Source organism: Narcine bancroftii, chromosome 4 (genome assembly GCF_036971445.1).
Source record: "Narcine bancroftii isolate sNarBan1 chromosome 4, sNarBan1.hap1, whole genome shotgun sequence".
Classification (NCBI taxonomy): domain Eukaryota; kingdom Metazoa; phylum Chordata; class Chondrichthyes; order Torpediniformes; family Narcinidae; genus Narcine; species Narcine bancroftii.
In genome coordinates this window covers 298,490,118-298,510,719 of record NC_091472.1, presented here as the reverse complement: position 1 = coordinate 298,510,719, position 20,602 = coordinate 298,490,118, and the positions used below count along the sequence as shown (strand labels likewise).

The 20,602-nt window shown below is 42.8% G+C and overlaps 1 protein-coding gene across 22 annotated transcripts in view; it reads right to left on the bottom strand.

Moving 5' to 3' along the window:
* LOC138762132 (kalirin-like) overlaps window positions 1–20,602 on the bottom strand; it is an 873,682-nt gene that overhangs the window by 32,444 nt on the left and 820,636 nt on the right. For all 22 annotated transcript variants that reach the window (XM_069935559.1, XM_069935558.1, XM_069935560.1 and 19 more), the window contains 3 exons: window positions 15,405–15,432; window positions 15,123–15,285; window positions 1,102–1,223 (listed from right to left, as the gene is read on the bottom strand). In XM_069935559.1, coding sequence (XP_069791660.1) covers window positions 1,102–1,223; window positions 15,123–15,285; window positions 15,405–15,432 — 313 coding nt within the window. The remainder of the gene's footprint in view (window positions 1–1,101; window positions 1,224–15,122; window positions 15,286–15,404; window positions 15,433–20,602) is intronic.

The window sequence follows — 20,602 nt, the reverse complement described above, 5'->3', positions numbered from 1 at the left end:
TTGAAAAATAGAATACAACTTCATATACAAGTTTCAATATATTGTATAATGTACCATAATAAAAAGCAGGAAATTGATCAAAAGGGCTGTGTTCTATGGATCTAAGAGTATGATATTCTCTTTCTGTCTGTGTCATTCCTGAACATTGGAGGGACTTCCAATTGCAGGTTAGAAGAATCAAGGCAGCCAGAAGGATGTGCAGATTGAAAGGGAAATTAATGCTGGCTTTTTCAGCAAAGTCCACAACCTATGAAGGAATTCAAAAATATGAAAGACTAATGCAAAACAAAGTGGCTGGTGAGCTTGGCAGCATCAGTTGAGGCAGAGAGATGGTTGACATTTTGGATTTTTGGTCCAGATTTCAACATCCGAAATCCCCTCTGATTCTGTGAAAGACTGATGTCAAGTTTGAGAATAGAATCAGCGAGGACATGAAATAAAACAACAGAGGAACAGCCCCTTCACATCCATGCTGACTTTGTATTGCTCATCTTATCTTATTTGTCCATATAAAAACCGATCCTATGCATTGCCTGTTCGTGTCTGCGCATAAGCCTCTTAAACATAGTAATTGTATCTGATCCCACTACCTCTCCTGCCAGTGAGTGTCAGATATCAATCATGCTCTAAAAATAAATTATCCAAGGTACCACTTTATCTACTTCTCACCTTAAAACAATGACCTCTTGTTTTTATGATATAAAAATGACATTTGTCTATCTTATTGAATTTACCATGATAATGAGGACCTTCCATCACTGCAACTACAGTAGGGCTGGTAGTAAGTTACAAGTGTCTCTACAAATTTCGGAAAAGAAACAATTGGTTCATTCATTAATATCCTGCTTGGATTACCTTTGTCATTTTATTTATGATATTCCATTCCAACTTGTCTTCCAGAGACTGTTCCCAAACATAAATTGGATCCAAGCTGCCAACATTGTCCACAATCCAAACCCATTGCTAATTGTCAACTGGCCAATATATCAGCACATTTCGGTTTTGTTACCATCCCACAAAAAGACAAACAATAATGATACAGTGATATTTTAATGTTTTAACATAATATATGACAGAAGATGATATGAAAAGTTTTTTTACCCTGCACTTTGACTGTTGCTGAGGATGATGTTGATCCTATTTCATTCACAGCCAGACAGCTGTATATTCCACTATCTTGAGGCATGATATTACAGATTTTAAGCATAACCTCCCCAGAATCACTATAAAAATAGACATAAATGCACATTTTTAATGTAAGGAAAGCTAATTAATTTACAGAAGCAATTCATTAAACCCTATCAAAATAATTTCATCTGTGATGATAAAAAGTCTTTCAATTCAAAGTAAATGATGCAAAAACTTACCAACTTTGACCACATTCCCTGACCAAATTATGGCTAAACATGACTTACTTAATTTCTTGAATAAGCACTTAAATTTCATAGAATATTAACTCCTGCAATATTTTTGTTTCTCCTCAGGTAACAAACCTCACAATCAACATCAATCCATGTCATTCAATCTGATCAGTAGAGTGGGAGCATGTGGAGCAGAAAGAGAGGTTGGAACTGATGTTTATTTGATGTAAGCAAGTAATTCCTCAAAGTCTAAATCAAATGTGCATGGGTTAGTTTTGTGGAAATGATCTACTGCTGTGGAACTGCATCTTGGGCTACTCACCTCCAGCGCTCTTTTACTCCACTGACTGAGTCATCATCTTTTCTGGGAGTGAAGTTTCTTGGAACTGAATAATGCAATTGACTGCTGGGACTTTAGTTCAAGTTCAAGTTTATTTATCACTCGATTGCACCGTACAACCCAGTGAAAGAGATCTTCAATGCAAACACACATAGACAAATACAGTATATATATTAAAAAAATATTATTAATAAATAGTGGTGTCTTGGAATTGTTTTAGTAGTTCATCAATCATTCAGCAGTCTCGCTGCCTGTGGGAAGAAGCTGTTTCTTAGCCTGCTGGTTCTGGCTCTGATACTCCTGTATCTCTTTCCTGTTGGGAGCAGATAGAAGATGCTGTGTGTGAGGTGGTAGGGGTCCTCACTGATGTTGCAGTGAGGATCCCAGTAAATCATGTCAATGGGGGGGGGGGGGAGAGGGAAATCCCAGTTAATCTCTCTGCACTCTTATGGTCCTGTGGATTGACCTCTGATCAGATGCTCGACAGCAACCATACCTCACTGTGAAGTAGCTGGCCAGGATGCTCTCAATAGAGCTCCTATAGAAATTTGACAGAATGGTGGCCGGTATCCTTGACTGGCTGTCTTCTCAGGAAGTTCAGTCGCTGTTGTGCCTTCCTGACAAGTGAGGAGACGTGTGTTCAGGATAGGTCATTTCTTAAGTGAACTCTGAGGTACATGGTTGCACCTAATCTTCCTGACGTCCACAATCATCTTCTTTGCCTTGTATACATTGAGATTCAGGTTGCTATTCTTGCACCATTTCTAAAAGTTTTACATTAAACTTTATTTAGACGGCTGTGGGAGGAGATTGCCGAGCTTCTGGTGATGATCGTTGTATCATTATTGGGGATGGGAGAGGTTCCAGCGAATTGGAGGGTTACAGATGTTTTTCATTTCTTCAAGAAATGGAGTGGAGATAGCACAGGAAATTATAGACAAGTGAGTCTTTCTTCAGTGGTTGGTAATTTGAAGAAGATCCTGAGAGGCAAGATTTATGAACATTTGGAAAGGTAGAATAGGATTAGGAATAGTCAGCATGGCTTTGTCAGGTCGTGCCTTACGAGCCTGATTGAATTTTTTGAGGATGTGAATAAACACATTGAAGAAGGAAGTACAATAGATGTAGTGTTGTTGGATTTCATCAAGGCATTTAGGATAGTAAGGAGGCATGGGATCCAAGGGGACATTGCTTTGTGGATTTAGAACTGGCTTACCCATAGAAGGCAAAGAGTGGGTGTTGACAGGTCCTACTCTTCATGGAGGTCAGTGACCAGTGGTGTGGATCAGGGATCTGTTCTCAGACCCTTACTCTTCATGATTTTTATGAATGGCGTGGATGAGAAAGTGGAGGGATAAGTTAGTAAGTTTGCTGATGACATAAAAATTGGGGCTGTTATGGATAGTGTGGAGGGTTGTTAGAAGTTACAGCGGGACATTGATAGCATGCAAAATTGGGCTGAGAAGTGACAGATGGAGTTCAATCCAGAAAAGTGTGAAGTATTTCATTTTGCAGGTGTGAAGTGGTTCATTTTGGTAGAATATAGTATTAATAGTAAGACTCTTTGCGTTGTGGAGGATCAGAGGGATCTTGGGGTCCGAGTCCATAGAACATTGTGGTTAAGAAAGCATACGGTGTATTGGCCTTCATTAATCATGGAATTGAATTCTAGAGCTGAGAGATAATATTGCACCTATATAGGACCCTGGTCAGACTCCACTTGAAGTACTGTGCTCAGTTCTGGTTGCCTCACTACCAGAAAGATATGGAAGCCATAGAAAAGATGCAGAGGAGATTTACAAGGATGTTGCCTGGATTAGGGAGCATGCTTTTTGAAAACAGGTTGAGTGAACTCATCCTTTTCTCCTTGGAGTGACGGAGAATGAGAGGTGATCTGATAGTGCAATACAAGATGATGAGAGGCATTGATCGTGTAGATAGTCAGAGGGTTTTTCCCAGGGTTGAAATAGTTGCCACAAGATGACATAGGTTTAAGGTGCTGGGGAGTATGTACAAAGGAGATGTCAGGGATATGTTTTGTTTTAAAAATGCAGTGAGTGGTGAGTGTGTGGAATGGGCTGCCAGCCACGGTGGTGGAGATGGATACAATAGGGTCTTTTAAGACACTTTTGGATCGGTAAAATAGAGGGCTATGGGTAAGCCAAATAATTTCTAAGGTAAGGACATGTTTTAGAACATCTTTGTGGGCTGAAGGGCCTGAATTGTGCCGTAGGTTTTCTATATTTATTTACAATATGGTTTGCCATTGCGACCCATGCAACCCAATTAACCTACATTTTGGAGGGTAGGATGAATCCGGAGCACCTGTAGAAAACCCAGGGAGAACATACAAACTCCTTACAGACAGCACCGGATACAAGCCTGGGTTGCTAACACTGTAATAGCATTGCACTAACCGCTATGTTAATCGTGCCACCACCTCTTTTCTGTAGTGCAACTCATTTGTTATTGCTGATGAGGCCAACTACTGTCATGTCATCTGCAAACCCCTGATAACTGTTGGAGCTGGATCTAATGCTAATCGTGCCACTGTAGCGGCAGCTACGCTGCTAACTGAAATAACACACAACCAGACGGGTTGAGCTCAGTGAGCAGAACTGATTTATTGCAGGCTGCCTGGCTGGCCTTATACTCCCAGCTTGGACCTGGCTGAGAACTGCGCTGGGGGCGCTGATGTCACCAGGGCATCATGTGGATCCCCAAGCGCGGGCTTCTGAGCCCAGTGCCGAGGTCAAAGGGGAAACCCCGACAGTGCCATTTTGGCCAGCTGCCCCACCACGTGTGTTACAAGTGGGGCCGGTTCGCTTGCCTAACGGCGTGCCGCCACACAGCCCCCCCCAGAACTGGCGCCGATGTCCTTTATAGTCGGATGGCCTTGCATCTTGGGCTGGGTCACAACTACTGGTTTGGTGGGGTCGAGGTGTGCTGGTTTCAGCCTGTCCACCGTAAACAGTTCCCTCCTACCGCCGATGTCCAGCATAAACGTGTACCCTGAAAGCTGGACAACTTTGTACGGCCCTTCGTAAGGCCTCTGCAGAGGTGCCGTGGACGGGCCTTGCTGAATAAAAATGTACTCCACGGAGTGCAGCTCGCTGGGGACCTAAGAGGCCCATGTGCCATGTCTGGGCGGCAGTGGGGGTGTGGAGGAGCCCAACTGGGCCCGGAGGTGGGGGAGTAGCTCACGCGGTGACTGCTGGGCGTTGTGAGGTTCGTTGACGAACTCACTGGGTAGCGCTAGTGGTGCGCCGTAGACCAGTTCGGCTGATGACGCCTGTAGATCTTCTTTGGGCATCGAGCGGATGCCCAGGAGCACCCAAGGCAGTTCGTCCACCCAGTTGGGACCGGTGAGGCGGGCCATAAGTGCCGACTTAAGGTGGTGGTGTAGTCACTTGACCAGCCCATTGGCCTGTGGGTGATAGGCCTTAGTGCGATGTAGCTCGATCTCCAGCCTGTTGGCGAGCTGTGCCCAGAGCGCAGAGGTGAACTGGGCTCCCCGATCGCTGGTGCGGCGATTCGGGACGCCGAACCGGGCAACCCAACCATGCAAAAGTGTTCAGGAGCAGGAGTTTGTGGAGGTGTCTGGCAAGGGCCTGACGATTTCCATGTGAATGTGGTTGAACCGTTTCCAGACATGCTCGAACTCCTGTACAGGCGTTCTGGTGTGCCTTTGCACCTTGGAAAGCTGGCGATGGGTGCAGGTTCTGGCCCAGCCTGCGATCTGCTTCCGCAGCCCGTGCCAGACGAAACGCTCTGCCACCATACTGACCGTGGACGTGATGGAAGGGTGTGAAAGGTCATGGATATGGTGGTCTTGCCTGCGCCACTGCTGGGGAACCACTGGTCGCGGGATGCCCATAGAGACGTCACACAGAACGGTGCCCTCATTGTTAGGAACCGGGGGGTCCTGGAACCGCAGGTCTGTGATGGCAGTCGTGAAGGCTCTCGTCTCCTCGTAGGACTTCTGGTCCCAGGCGAGCTGGTCGGTCGAGGCCGGGTGTCAGCGTACAGATGGCTGGTCGTGAGAGTGCATCGGCGACCACGTGGTCCTTCCCCATCTTGTGCTGAATGTCAGTGGTAAACTCTGACATAAAGGAGAGGTGATGCTGCTGGCAGGCTGACCAGGGATCCTTTGCCATGGCGAGTGCCTGAGTGAGGGGTTTGTGGTTGGTAAAGATGTTAAAAGTCCTTCCCTCCAAGAAATAGCGGAAATGCCACACATTCAGGTACATGCTCAGTAACTCACGGACGAAGATGCTATACTTGCGCTCTGGTGGGTGAAGAAGCCAGCTGAAGAATGCCAGTGGCTTCCACTGTCCACTCACTTGCTGCTCCAGGAAGGTTGTCCGGGTGTGGGCACCCCTTGATTGCGGTGACCTTCGTAGTGGCGGGCGTGGCTCCTTTGGCCGTGATGGTATGGCTCAGGAACTGCACAGACTCTTTCCTGAACTGGCACTTGGCTGGGTTGATCGTGAGGCTGAAGTCAGCCAGTCAGGAGAAGAGGGTGTGCAGTTGGGCATTGTGTTGCACCCGATCCCTGCTGGCAACAAGGATGTCGTCCAAGTAAATGAAGACAAAATCTAAGTCCCTGCCCACTGAGTCCATAAGGCGCTGGAAGGTCTGGGCGGCGTTCTTGAGCCCGAACGGCATGCAAAGGAATTTGAACAAGCCGAAGGGGATGATGATGGCCGTCTTGGGTATGTCCTTGGGATGCACCGGGATTTGGTGATACCCGTGCACCAGGTCGACCTTGGAGAATACCCTCTCACCATGCAGGTTGGCTGTAAAGTCCAAGATGTGAGGGATCAGGTAATGGTCAGGAACTGTCACCTCATTGAGCCGACAGTAGTCTCCGCAGGGGCACCAGCTGCTGGAGGCTTTCGGGACCAAGTGGAATGGTGAGGCCCAAGGACTGTCAGAGTGCTGAATGATTTCCAGCTCCAGCAAATGTGAAAACGCTTCCTTTGCCACCTGGAGCTTATCCGGCGGGAGCCGACGTGCCTTGGCGTGGACTGGTGGGCCTTGGGTGGGAATGTGATGGAACACCCCATGGTGTGTTGAGGCAGTGGAGAACTGTGGCTTGAGGAGGGCCGGAAACTCGTCCAGGATATGCTGGAACTCGTCCTTGGGCGTGCTGATCATGGCCATCTGCGGCTGCTCTGTGTGGGAGGCATTGAGGCAAACGTCCTGGAAGGTATGGGCATCTACCAGGCGCCTATCCTGAATGTCAACCAGGAGCCCGTGGGCAAGGAGAAAGTCAGCACCCAGGATGGCGGTTGGAAGGGACGAAGTGGTGAACCTCCACGAGAACTTTTGCCGGCCAATCTGGAAGTGGACGGTCTTGTCTCCATATGTCCGGATCTCCGTTGCATTGGCTGCACGGAAGGGAGGGCCTCAAGGCTGGTTCCTGGACTCGATGGCCGTGGCCGGAAACATGCTGATCTGGGCCCCAGTGTCGATGAGGAAACGTCAGCCGCTGACTGAGTCCTGCAGGTAGAGAAGGCTGTGTCTCCGGCCAGCCGCTGCAGCCATTAACAGCGGCCTGCCTGCTTGTTTCCCTGGAATGAGCAGGGTTGATGACACTTCTGAGCCTTGGCTCCCCAGCGCTGGCAGTAGAAGCAGAGGCCCTGAGTAGATGCCTTGCCTCTGGTTATGATCTTTGTGGCCCCTGTAGGGACTGGGTGTTCTACTGCAGCACTAGAGGAAGGCTTGGAGTGGTCGTGCCCGTGACTCGCGACCTGCTGCGCCCTCCGGGAACCACTCGAGCCATAGCTCTTGAGCCTTCTGAGCAAACTTCCTTAGGTCAGCAAAGCTCTCAGGCCAGTAGTGGCCGGATGTCCTCAGGCAAATGGTCGCGAAAGATGCACTAAAAAAGTGGGCAGTTGGTGTGATCGCCCATGAATGCGAATATCTCGTTCATTAGCTCAATCAGGGACCTGTTCCCCAAGGCGTTGAGGTGCAGCATCCGAGCGGCATGCTGGCACCTGTATAGTCCAAGGGAGCCAGTGAGCACCCGCTTGATGGTCCCGTATTTATCTTCCGCGGGCGGGTGTTGAACGAGGTGCAGCACGTTTGGCAGTGGCCTGGTCCAGGGCGGAAACCACATGGTAGAACCTTGTCGAGTCTGAGGAAATCTGGCAGAGGTGAAACTGAGCCTCTGCATGGCTGAACCAGGTCTCTGGCTCCTGCACCCAGAAATCAGGGAGCTTGACGACTATAGCACTGAGCGAAGGGTCGCTCATGTTGGGTTTAAATGTGTTTGAACCTGTCGGGGTCACCAATTGTAGCGGCAGCTACATTGCTAACTGAAATAACACACAACCAGATGGGTTGAGCTCAGTGAGCAGAACTGATATATTGCAGGCTGCCAGCTGGCCTTATACTCCCAGCCTGGACCTGACTGAGAACCGCGCTGGGGGCGCTGACGTCACCAGGGCGTCACGTGGGACCCCAAACACGGGCTTCTGAGCCCAGTGCCAAGGTCGAAGGGGAAACCCCCGATGGCGCCATTTTGGCCAGCTGCCCAGCCGCGTGTGTTACAAGTGGGGCCGGATCGCCTGCCTAACAGCGTGCTGTCACACCACCACCTCTTTTCTGCAATACCACTCCTTGTTATTGCTGATGAGGCCAACTACTGTCACATCATCTGCACACCCCTGATAACTGTTGGAGCTGGATCTAATGTTGCAGTCATGGGTCAGCATGATGGTGCTTGATTCTCTGCTGCCAATCTGGATAGACTGGTCTTTCTCTTAGGAAATCCAGAATCCAGTTACAGAAGGGACAGACTCCACTTGAACTGGAGGGGGACCAATATCCTGGCAAGCAGATTTGCTAGAGCTAAACTAGTTTGGCAGGTGGGTGGGGAGCAGAGTTTGCGAGCAGTGTCTAGGGTGCATGGCCACCTAGTTAAGAATGATAAAGATAACAAAGGAAGGATGGAGGTTAAGGTAAAAGGTAGAATAGGGAATATATGTGAGGGTCATTCTCTGAAATGCATGTACTTTAATGTAAGAACAAGGTAGATGAGCTTAGAGCATGGATTGGCACTTGGAATCATGATGTTGTGGCAATTAGTGGGACCTGGTTACAGGAGGGTCAGGAATGGCAACTAAATATTCCAGAAAACAAATGTTTTAGATGTGATAGAACAGGGGGTAAAAAAGGGGGAGGAGTTGCTCTGCTTGTTAAGGAGGACATTACTGCCGTGAGGTGGCAGGATGGTTTGGAGGGATCGTCCAGTGAGGCTGTTTGGGTGGAATTGAGGGGTGGAGGAGGCATGAGGGCACTAATAGGAGTGCATTATAGACCACCAAATGTGACAAGAAAATTGGAAGAACAAATTTGTAAGGAGATAGCATAAATGTGTAATAAACATAAGGTAGTGATCATGGGAGATTTTAACTTCCCTCACATTGATTGGGATACCCATACAGTAAGAAGGCTGGATGGGCTAGAGTTTGTCAAATGTATGCAAGATAGTTTTCTTAATACGTAGAGGAACCGACTCGGGACGGTGTAATACTAGATCTCCTGTTAGGGAGGTCAGGTGTCTGAGGTTAATGTTGGAGAACAAATTGGGTCTAATGATCACAACTCTATTAGTTTTAGGGTAGTTTTAGGGAAGAGCAAAGAAGGGCCTAAAGTTGAGGTTCTGGATTGGAGAAAAGCAAATTTCGAAGGAATAAGAATGGATTTGGGGAGTATTGAGTGGGACATGATTTTTTTCTGGAAAGGATGTAAATGAAAAATGGAGAATATGCAAAGAAGAAATTTTGAGAGTACAGAGTAGATATGTCCCAGTGAGGATCAAAGGAAAGGCTGGAAGTCATAGGGAGCCTTGGTTTTCGAGGAATATTAGAAATTTGGTTAGGAGAAAGAGGGAGGTGTACAAGAGGTATAAACAGCAGGGTGCTGAGAAATTGAAAGAGGATGACAAGGAGTGTAGAAAAAATCTTAAGAAATAAATTAGAAAGGCCAAAAAGAGGCACAAAGAGGCTTTGGCAGGCAGAGTAAGAATAAATCCAAAGGGTTTCTATAGGTACATTAAAAGTAAAAGATTAGTGAAGGATAGAATTGGACCCCTTGTAGATAGGAAGGGTAGGCGATGTGAGAAGTCAGAGGAGATGGGGGAAATTTTAAATGATTTCTTTTCCTCAGTATTCATTAGGGAAAAAAAATATTTTACCTGTTGAAGTAAAGAAAAATAGTGGGGTGGTCATGAATTATATAAGGATAACTGAAGAGATAGTGATGGCAGTGTTAAATAAGATAAAGGTGGACAAATCTCCGAGTCCGGACACTCAGGGAGACCAGTGTACAGATAGTGGGGCAATTAACAGAGATATTTAGGATGTCACTGGTCACGAGGGTAGTTCCAGAGGATTGGAGGGTGGCTCATGCTGTTCCGCTGTTTAAGAAAGGGTCCAAATGTAACCCTGGAAATTATAGACCTGTGAGTCTGACGTCTGTGGTGTGTAAGTTGATGGAAAATGTTCTGAGGGATGGCATTTACAAATATTTGGAAGAACAGGATTGATAGGTAGTAGTCAGCATGGTTTTGTCAGGGATGGATCATGAGTTTTTCGAGGGGGTTACAAAAAAGATTGATGAAGGGAAGGCTGTGGATGTCGTCTATTTAGACTTTAGTAAAGCTTTTGACAAAGTTCCCCACAGGAGGTTAGGAAAAAAGGTGTACTGGTAGAAAATTGTTTATCAAATTGGAGGCCGGTGACTAGTGGAGCTCCTCAGGGATCGGTCCTGGGTCCACTATTGTTTGTTATATATATTAACGATCTGGAAGAAGGGGTGGTGAATTGGATAAGTAAGTTTGCAGATGATACAAAGATTGGTGGTATTGTGGACAGTGAGGAAGATTACCGTAGCTTAAAAAGAGATATAGGAAAGCTAGAGGAGTGGGCTGAGAAAAGGCTGATGGAATTTAATACAAATAAGTGTGAAGTGTTGCATTTTGGAAAGGCAAATCTAAATAGGTCATATAGATTGAATGGTAGACAACTGAGGAGTGCAGAGCAACAAAGGGATTTAGGAGTTATGGTAAATAGTACCCTCAAAGTTGAAACTCAGGTAGATAGAGTGGTGAAGAAGGCATTTGGAATGTTGGCCTTCATAAATCGGAGTATTGAATTCAAGAGTTGGGATGTAATGATGAAATTGTACAAAGCATTGGTGAGGCCAAGTTTGGAATACTGTGTGCAGTTTTGGTCACCAAATTATAGGAAGGATATAATTTGGTGATTGTAGAGAGTGCAGAGAAGGTTCACGAGAATGTTGACAGGATGTCAGGATTTGAGTTACAGAGAAAGGTTGAGCAGCCTGGGGCTTTTTTATCTGGAGCGTAGAAGATTGAGGGGGGATTTGATGGAGGTGTTCAAGATTTTAAAAGGGACAGAGAGAGTCAACGTGGATAGGCTTTTTCAATTAAGAGTGGGGGATATTCAAGCCAGAGGCCATGATTTGAGATTGCAGGGGGAAAATTATAAGGGGAACATGAGGGGAAATTTCTTCACGCAAAGGGTGGTTGGGATGTGGAATAAGCTTCCGGCAGAGGTGGTTGAAGCAAGGACATTATTTACATTTAAGGAAAGACTGGATAATTACATGGAGGGGAGAGGATTGGAGGAGTATGGAACAGGTGCTGGTCAGTGGAACTAGGAGGGTGGGGATTTGTTCCAGCATGGACTAGTAGGGCCAAACTGGCCTTTTCTGTGCTGTATATGGTTATATGGTTAAAGAGATGTTGAGTCCATGTCCTTAAGTGACTCTCGTTGTTACTTGGTCATGAAAGTGGCCTTATATTCACCTCTGAATTAAGCATATTTTTCAACATTTTAAATATCACAGGGATACATTGAATAAGAAGCTCATAGATGTTGAGGAATATATTTCTCTCAAGCATATTCTGAAATAGGTGAGTGTAAATTGGATGAATATGAATCAGTTAGCCTTTGTATGAGATGGTTTTAAAAGTATCAAATATTGAATGGAGGCATCAAAAGGGCCAAATCCAATACCATACAGAACTTTGACTGTAAATACACGAGGGACACCACCTATGACTGAAATTTGATAGATGAATATGATTTCTTCTTCTCTGTTGCGGATATTGGAACTCTGGACATGTTCTCAATGTAGTGTGATGTTGCTTCAGGATCTCTCATATAATGGTAGCAATCCCCAAGAATGAATTTAGATTCATCTCACCTACAGAATGGCAACAGTGGTGCCTTCCCGAGATACTCTTTAAAAAAAAAGGACCCTGGATAAAAATATCTGAACTTAATTGGATCATTCTTAAAACTCTGAATGAAGCATTATGGCATATGGCGATGAAGTCAGGTTGGAAAGACAGCACTACACAGGCTTGACATACCTTATGTTCTTAATAAACATCACTGTAATTTGGAATAATGATAAAATAAAATAATTGTTGACAGATATAAAATGTTGAGAATAGAAATAAAGTCCTGAAGATACATTTCAATGCCAATGGAATTAAAACATTTTTTGTGACAGCCTGCCCTATCTTCAAGAGCCTACTTTGTTGCAAATATTAACATTTTTGGCCCTGTTGTAATTTGCAGTGTGATACTTAGCACCTAGAGTTCATAAAATACATAATTCATCAATGGATATATTCATTTATGACAACATTCAGCTTCACTAAAAAGGTAAAACCTTCATGTAAGCCAAAAATAAAGGCTCATTTGGAGAATACCCTGTATATAAATTGTATTTTAACAGGTTTTATAACAATGCAAAACTACTTTGGAGATAAACAATAAATGAATGGATTCTTGAAAAGTCAACAGATTGCATTAATTTACCTTGAGCATTGTGTAATAAACAATGACACATAATATTGGCTAATAGTTTACGGTCTTATTCTTTACTATATGTAGTTTTAGCAAACTCCATTCTCACCTATATGTGATGAAGGGCCCAGGCCCAAAACATTAGTTACTCTTTTCTTCCTATGGATGCCTATTAGGGAACTAGACAGGTCAGGTGACAGAAGTGTATGTAGACGAACATTTTGGTTCCAGTGGACATAATGTCATTAGTTTTAAGTTAATTATGGATAAGGATAGGTCTGGTCCTCGAGTTGAGATTCTAAATTGGAGAAAGGCCAATTCTGTGGAAATGAGAAAGGATCTAGGGAGAGAGAATTGGGATAATTTGTTTTCTGACAAGGATGTGTTCAGTAAGTGGAAGGCTTTCAAAGGTGAAATTTTGAGAGTGTAGAGTTCGCATGTTCCTGTCAGGATTAAAGGCAAAGTTAACAGGCATAGGGAACTTTGGCTTTCAAGGGATATTGGCAATCAAGTTAAGAAGAAGCGAGAAGTGAATAGTGGTAAAGGCAATAAGGAGTTAATGAGGTACTAGAAGGGTATAGAAAATATAAGAAAATACTTAAAAGGGAAATCAGGAAGGCAAAAAGAAGGCATGAGGTTACTTTGGCAGATAACGTGAAGGTGAACCTGAAGCATTTCTACAAGTATTTTAAGAGAAAAAGGAGTGTAAGGGACAAAATTGGTCCACTAGAAGATCAGATTGGTCGTCTATGTGTGGAGACTCGTGAGATGGGGGAGATTTTGAGCAGTTTTTTTGCATCAGTATTTACTCAGGAAATTGACATAGTGTATAAGGAAGGAAGGGAAACAAGCAGTAGTGGCATGGAACATATAGAGATGAGAGAAGAGGAGGTGCTTGCTGCCTTACAGCAAATAAAGGTAGATAAATTCCCCAGGCCTGACATGATATTCCCTCGGAGACTAGTGTAGAAATTGCAGAGACTCTGGCCGAAAATTTAAAATATCCTTAGCCACTGGTGAGGTGCTGGAGGATTGGAGGGTAGCTCATGTTGTTCCATTGTTTAAAAAAGGCTCCAAAAGTAAACCAGGAAATTACAGCCCAGTGAGCCTGATATTTTTAGTAGGTAAATTATTGGAGGGTGTTCTGAGAGATCAGATATACAAGTATTTGGACTGCCAAGGCCTCTTATAGTTTTTTGAGGAGGTTACCAAAAAAACATATGAAGGAAAGGCTGTGGGTGTGGTCCACATGGAATTTAGTAAAGCCTTTGACAACATTCCACATGTTAGTTCAGAAGGTTCAGTCACTAGGCATCCATGGAGAGTTTGTAAACTGGATTTGAAATTGGCTGAATGGGAGAAGACTGAGAGTTGTAGTGAATGATTGCCTCTCAGACTGGAGGCCTGTGTGTGTGTGTGTCTCAGGGATTGGTGCTGGAACCATTATTGTTTGTTGTCTCTATCAATGATCTAGATGATAATGTGGTAAATTGGATCAGCAAGTTTGCAGATGACACAAAGATAAGAGGCGTTGGCCTTCAAAGCTTACAGAAGGCTCTGGACCAGTTGGAAAAATTGGCCAGAGAATAGGAGATGGAATTTAATGCAGATAAGTGTGAGGACTAACCAAGGTAGGACATAGACAGTAAATAGTAGGGGACTGAGGAGTGTGGAGGAACAAAGTAATCTGGGTATACAGATACACAATTCCTTGAAAGGTAGACAGGATTGTAAAGAAAGATTTTGGCATCTTGACTTTCATAAATCAATGTCTTGAGTACAGGAATGGCGATGTAATGGTGAAGTTGCATAAGACATTGGTGAGGCCAAATTTGGAGTATGTGTGCAGTTCTGGTCACAAAACTACAGGAAGGATATCAGTAAAATTGAAAGAAAAGATTTACTAGGATATTGCCAAGTCTTACAGGGAAAGATTAAACAGGTTAGGACTTTACTGCTTGGAGCATCATGGAATGAGGGGAAATTTGATAGAGGTTTACAAAATTATGAGGGGTGTAGACAAAGTAAATGTGAGTAGGCTCTTTCCACTTAGATTAGGGGATGTAAATATGAGAGGACATGGCTTTAGGGTGAAAGTGGAAAGGTTGAGGGGGAACTTCTTCACTCAGAGAGTGGTGGGAGTGACGTAGCAGATAGATTACATGGATGGGAGAGGGCTAGAGGGTTATGGACTGGGTGCAAGTCAGTGGGACTAGCGGAATAACATTTCAGCACAGACTAGAAGGGCTGTTTGGCCTGTTTTTCTGGGCTGTAATGTTTTATGTTTTTATGATTGTATGATGCTGGGTGATCTGTGTTTGTGTTTTCCATTCTCACCTTTCTCTTTGATTGAAAGTAACAGCAAAAGTGCTGACACATTGTTCGATTATTAATGTTTAAATAAAATGTTGATAGTTGGCATCTAAGTGACAAGATGTGTGGGATTAATCCAGATACTTACAATTATTGTAAGAAAGGGACTTCTCAAGCACTCACTTTCTGAAGGTAAGCACTTTTAGTTTCCTTATATTTAACTACATTTTGTGGAGATTTCACTAACGAGATTACCTGAGTGAGAGAGAATAATGACTGTCGCTCACAAGCACATTTTGATCAGGACCTTTCCAGGTGACAGTAGGTTTTGGTCTTCCACAAACTTTACAGCGCAGTATGATGGTCTCTCCAATAGCACATGTCAAGTCAGCCAAGGGAATGAGAAATTCAGGTGCCACTGTTTAAAAAGAAAATACTGAAGCCAGTGAGAATACAATCTATGACGTACAGTGTGCAAAGCATCCTGAATTACAATAGTACAACTTTCACTCTCAGGGAATTTAAGGATCAACTTACCTTCGTGAATAAAATTTGGATTAAGCAGCTGCACCAAAAGAAGAAAATTTATGGTCAATAAAAGTTACTTCATAAAGAAATTTTTTTTAAAGAGTCAGAACTGAAATAAAATGAATAGATTTTTAGAATGACAGATTTATTTTATTTAAACAGTTAAATGTAACATTAAAAAATGTAGCATTTTAAAAAATTGTTATAAATGTTCTTAACTAACATTGCAGCACCAACTGCAACAAATGCACCTCAATTGGACTCAGCCTGAACTGGACAACCCATCAAGGGTACCTACTCCAAAATGACTGGATGGATGATATACATTGAAGCCTGACAACATTATCAACATGTGGGATCAATAATCAGTCTGAAAAAAAACCAGCACAACTTTCACAAGTTCAGCAGAAATTCAACACCCTTCCATCTGCTATGGGTGTGTGTTCCATTATTGTCACTTAATACTACATTTAGAATGTAACATACATGAAATTCTTTAACTTTGTCTACTGTAAGGAAAAAAGGGAGTTGCCACTTTGCCCAGCGCTCCTCACAGAAATGAGGCCCCAGCGTGGAACTAACTCACAACTCCTGGTTTACAAGACCATTGCTCTACCACTGAGCAATGGATTATTGGTAAATGGTGTATAATTGAGCAGAACAATATGACCATAGTTGTCTATCAGCCATGTTCCCTATTTCTGATTCAAATGCTCCTTCTTAAGTGACATGAAGTGCTTTCTTCACATGATGAAGTTATTTTCTATTCTTCTACCACTATGAATCTGGAGAACCCCTCAGACCTGCAAGATATCATCAGACAAATTCAGCAAACAAGCTTCTATCAAATTACTAATAATTCACTAAGCCAGAGCTCTGGAGACACATAATAACACATGGATGTGTCAAATTTCTGATCTAAATTTTGAGCCAAATCGATATCTTGCACATTCAGATGCATGGAATATCTTGGTAAGTTTGGTTATTTTACATAACATTGTGTACTGGAAGAAAAAATTCACATCAGAGCATTGCACAATTTCTACCCCTCCATGTTACAGTAAAGTACTGGTTTAGCTCTTTTCTATTCTCTTTCTTGGCAATCTAATTTATTAATAATAATTCAAGAATTTCTTCAGATACAAAAATAAATTACTATCTTTTTATATTGTGCAAATGTAATTAAACATGACATTAGTATGTCAAGGCTCAAAGGAGACTTCTGTGATTATCCCCAGGTTCAAAACTTCCTTCCCATGTGATTTTTCCCTAGGCACTCAACATTCCTTGTCAAAACCTGATACATACTTTGAGACTTCCACCAGTGATGCTTTTTGCAAGGTTTGCAGATGAATTTTAACAGGGATTTCCTGACCTCATGCCTTTTTTAAAAAGTAAATAGAATATTAAAACATTACAATGTAACCTCATGATATTATCTTATAGTTTGGTCAATAATTATTTAAGAATTCAATTTCCCTGTTTTTTATTGTATAGCCTTTCATTTCATAACATTAAATGTTTAATATTAATTTCATCAACTTATGTTTAATGCAGAGCATTAGATTAATATATTACTTATTTATCACATACCACTGCCATGTTTCAAAGTATTTTAAATATCTAACTTCCCCCCCACAATTCTCCAAAAATGAGTTTATGAAAGGATTGATTATTAATTATTATTATTAATTATTGACAATTGTGAATGAATTTGAATTGAATAATTTTATCTGAAAAAAAAACTATGATAATACTCTTTGGAGAAAGGTGCTGCATTCCACCTCTACAATCGTGAAAAATTGATATTTGGAATTGCATACAGTGAAAGTTCAAATTTGAAGGTGTAAATAATGAGAAAGGTAGAAGTAGATTTCAAGAGGATTTAGAAAGGCTGGGTGGACAGATAGCAGATAAAATTTAAAGCAGTAAAAAGTGTTTGGTGATAGAATAAGTAACAATACAAGTTAAATGTTACAGTGAAAAATTAAAATGCTTCTGATCATGGGCCAATAATTCCTGCAAGTCACTGAGAACAGAAAAAGCACTAAAACAGCAGACACTAGATTCTTGAGCAAACAATGAGCTGCTTGGAGGAACTCACTAATAGGATAAAATCTAGGGGAGAGGCCTATGTGAGAGATGGAGAGATAGGTATAGAGGGAAAAACAACTTGGAAGCCAGGGGTGGGGGAGGGGGGGGGGGGGGGGAGAGAAAGAAAAGTTAATTATAGGAAAAAAATAAGAACAGGAATAGATGGAAACACTGTGGAACTAGAAGGAGACAGTTACCTAACACTGGAATTTTTAATCATACTTTGAAGAAGGCCTCAGGCTTGAAATGTCAGTTATCTATCTTTACCTCCTATGGAAGCTGCGAGACCAGCTGAGTTCCTCCAGCATTTCTGTGTTTTTACTACAATCACATCATCTGCATACCTTTGTTTTTCACTTGTTACAAAACAATGCTCATGCTGTTAGTTTTTTGGCAGGAGAAATATAACGTGCTGTTTCTCACATGAATGAAGTTGAGAACAGACATATGCACAAAATCAGTGAACCAGTGTGGACTCGAAAGGCCAACATGGCCTGTTTCCGCTCCGTAAATGGTTATATGGTTATATATCCGTGCAGGAATAATTGGGGGCATTGAAATGGTTGGCAGTAGGATCCTTAAGATTAAACTCATAGATTGTAGGTGGCTTCTTTTGTTGAATTCCAAATGGAATTCAACATTATAGAATATCAGAGAACATTCTCCTCTTTGATTTATGATTAAAAGACCACTGAAAAAGTAAGTAAGTAAAGATGCTAGGGCATAGAACATGTCTCTGCGACCTCTGTAGCTCTGTGATGACTGGCATCCAAATCAGAACTGTTGTGGATATAACTGACTGACAAAGAGAATGGCATGTTTCTGCATAACTAAATATGTTGTATCTATCACATTTTACTGATTTATAACTCTCTTCTGTGAGTTAACTTTGCCATTTAAAGAAAAATTCGGCATGAAGTTGTGGCTTGGCAAGGCCAAGATTTATTGTTTCTAATTGAACTTGAGAAGGTGAGTCATCAAGTTTGCAAATAACTCAACAATAGGTTTCATCAGGCAACACTACAGAGAAGAGGTGGAAACTCTTATGAAATGGTTGAAGAATAACAACCTAAAGGAAATGATTGTGGACTTCAGAAAGACTAGGGATGACCACCCTCCACTACACTTTAATAGCTTGGTAGTGGAGGGAGTAGAGAGTACCAAGTTGATAGGACTCCACTTAAGAAGTGACCTATCCTGGACATACATCTCCTCACTTGTCAAGAGGGCGTAACAGTGACTGCATTTCCTGAGAAGATTAAGGCGAGCAAGGTTACTGGCCACCATCCTGTCAATTTTCTACAGGAGCACCATTGAGAGCATCCTGGCTTGCTACGTCAGAGTGTGGCACAGATGCGGTAAAGTATCAGATTGGAGGTTAATCCCAATAACACAAGAGTGGCAGAGGGGATCACCAGTGTTTATCTTCTCGCCATCAACGTGATTTAGCGTGATTGTTATCTATAGAGAGCTCGCAAAAATCAGCGATACCCCCTCCACCCCGCACACAGCATTTTCCAGATTCTCCCATTGGGAAAGAGATACAGGAGTCAAAGTCAGAACCACCTGGCTGAGAAACAGCTTTATTTCACGGGCAGCAATGAACTGCTCATCAGTGATTCTACTATTTATTTAACAATAATATTTATTTTCATATTTGTTGATGTGCATCATTTTTCTCTGTGTGTGTATTGTCTGCATGTGTGTTTGCAATGTTTTACACTGAGGACCAGAAAACACTGTTTCATCAGGTGGTACACATACAATCACATAATAATGAAACTTGAAGGTAAAGGTTCCATTATTGTCATGCAATAATATAACATGCTTGAAATTCTTAAGGAATTTCCTTCTATCATAAGGAAGAGAGAGTTGCCACTTTGTCCAGTGCCCCTCACAGAAATGAGGCCCCAGCGAGGAACAAGCTCATGACCCCTGGTTTACAAGACCAGTGCTCTAACCACTGATCTATCTTACATTACTGTTTAGTGGACAGTTAATAATTTAGAGATGAAAAGCCAGTGGTTTATTTGTAAGTCATGATCTTAATAACTTGGAAGGAAAGCTGCAGATGATAGTCTTCCTAGGGAACTGCTGCTCCTATCCCTCTTGATTGGAAAAATCTCTAGTTTGAATGACCATAGGTGAGTCATCTGCAGTGCATTTTGAAGACAGCATACACTGCAGCCAAAATACAACAGTCATGGATAATGAGTATTTGATTCAATAGATGTCTACTATGCCTGCATGCAGCAAGACTGAGACAATATTTGGGTTTTTATGAAAAGTGGTATGTTACATGACACAAATCATCAGACAATAGCCATCTCCAACAGAGAGAAACTAAAATCTGTTCTAGCCAAGGACATCACCTAACATCTCCAACCATCAATAACCTGGGGTGAGGGTGTGGGGGTGGGTGGTTGGAGGAGAGGTTACCATTCACCAAAAATTCAAGAGCAGGTCAGAAGTTGGGTATTTTCTTTGCTGAATGATTCACTAGCTACTGCAGTGCAAGTTAATAATTTACAAGAACAGATCGGGTTCTTGATGGAGTACTCCCCACGTATTTGGGAGCCAGAAAGAACATATCTTTTCAAGGAGGTTCTGAGCTCATTCTTGAATCTTTTCATCTGCCTGCTTGGCAATTTTCAATCAAGTCAAAGCAGGGAATAATGTACCTTTTTGTGAGTATGGTGTTGGGCATGCAAGTAGCATGGTTGACAAATGGGTGTTGACTGAATCTAACTGGGGTCTCAAATACTGAGGGCGTTGGTGTGGCAGACAAAGTTGACATCAGTTTGCTTATCCCTCTGGGACCTTGGAGGGTTTTCAGGGTTGTTGATAATTTTTTGTGTACCTTGAAGTGCTGACTATGTTTAATATGTTCCTTATGAGATGGTCTTTTTGCCCATTGTCTATCCTGGCTCATAGGATATTCACACATTTCCCCACTTGTCTTCTTGTAACATATCTCTATTGCATGTTCATCAACACCCTCAATTCTCCTGCCACATGGTTACATGACGGGGTAATTAACAGTTATCAGTTAACCTATCAACACGTTTTGGGATGTGGTTGGAAAACAGTTAAACAGGATGAAGCCCACATAG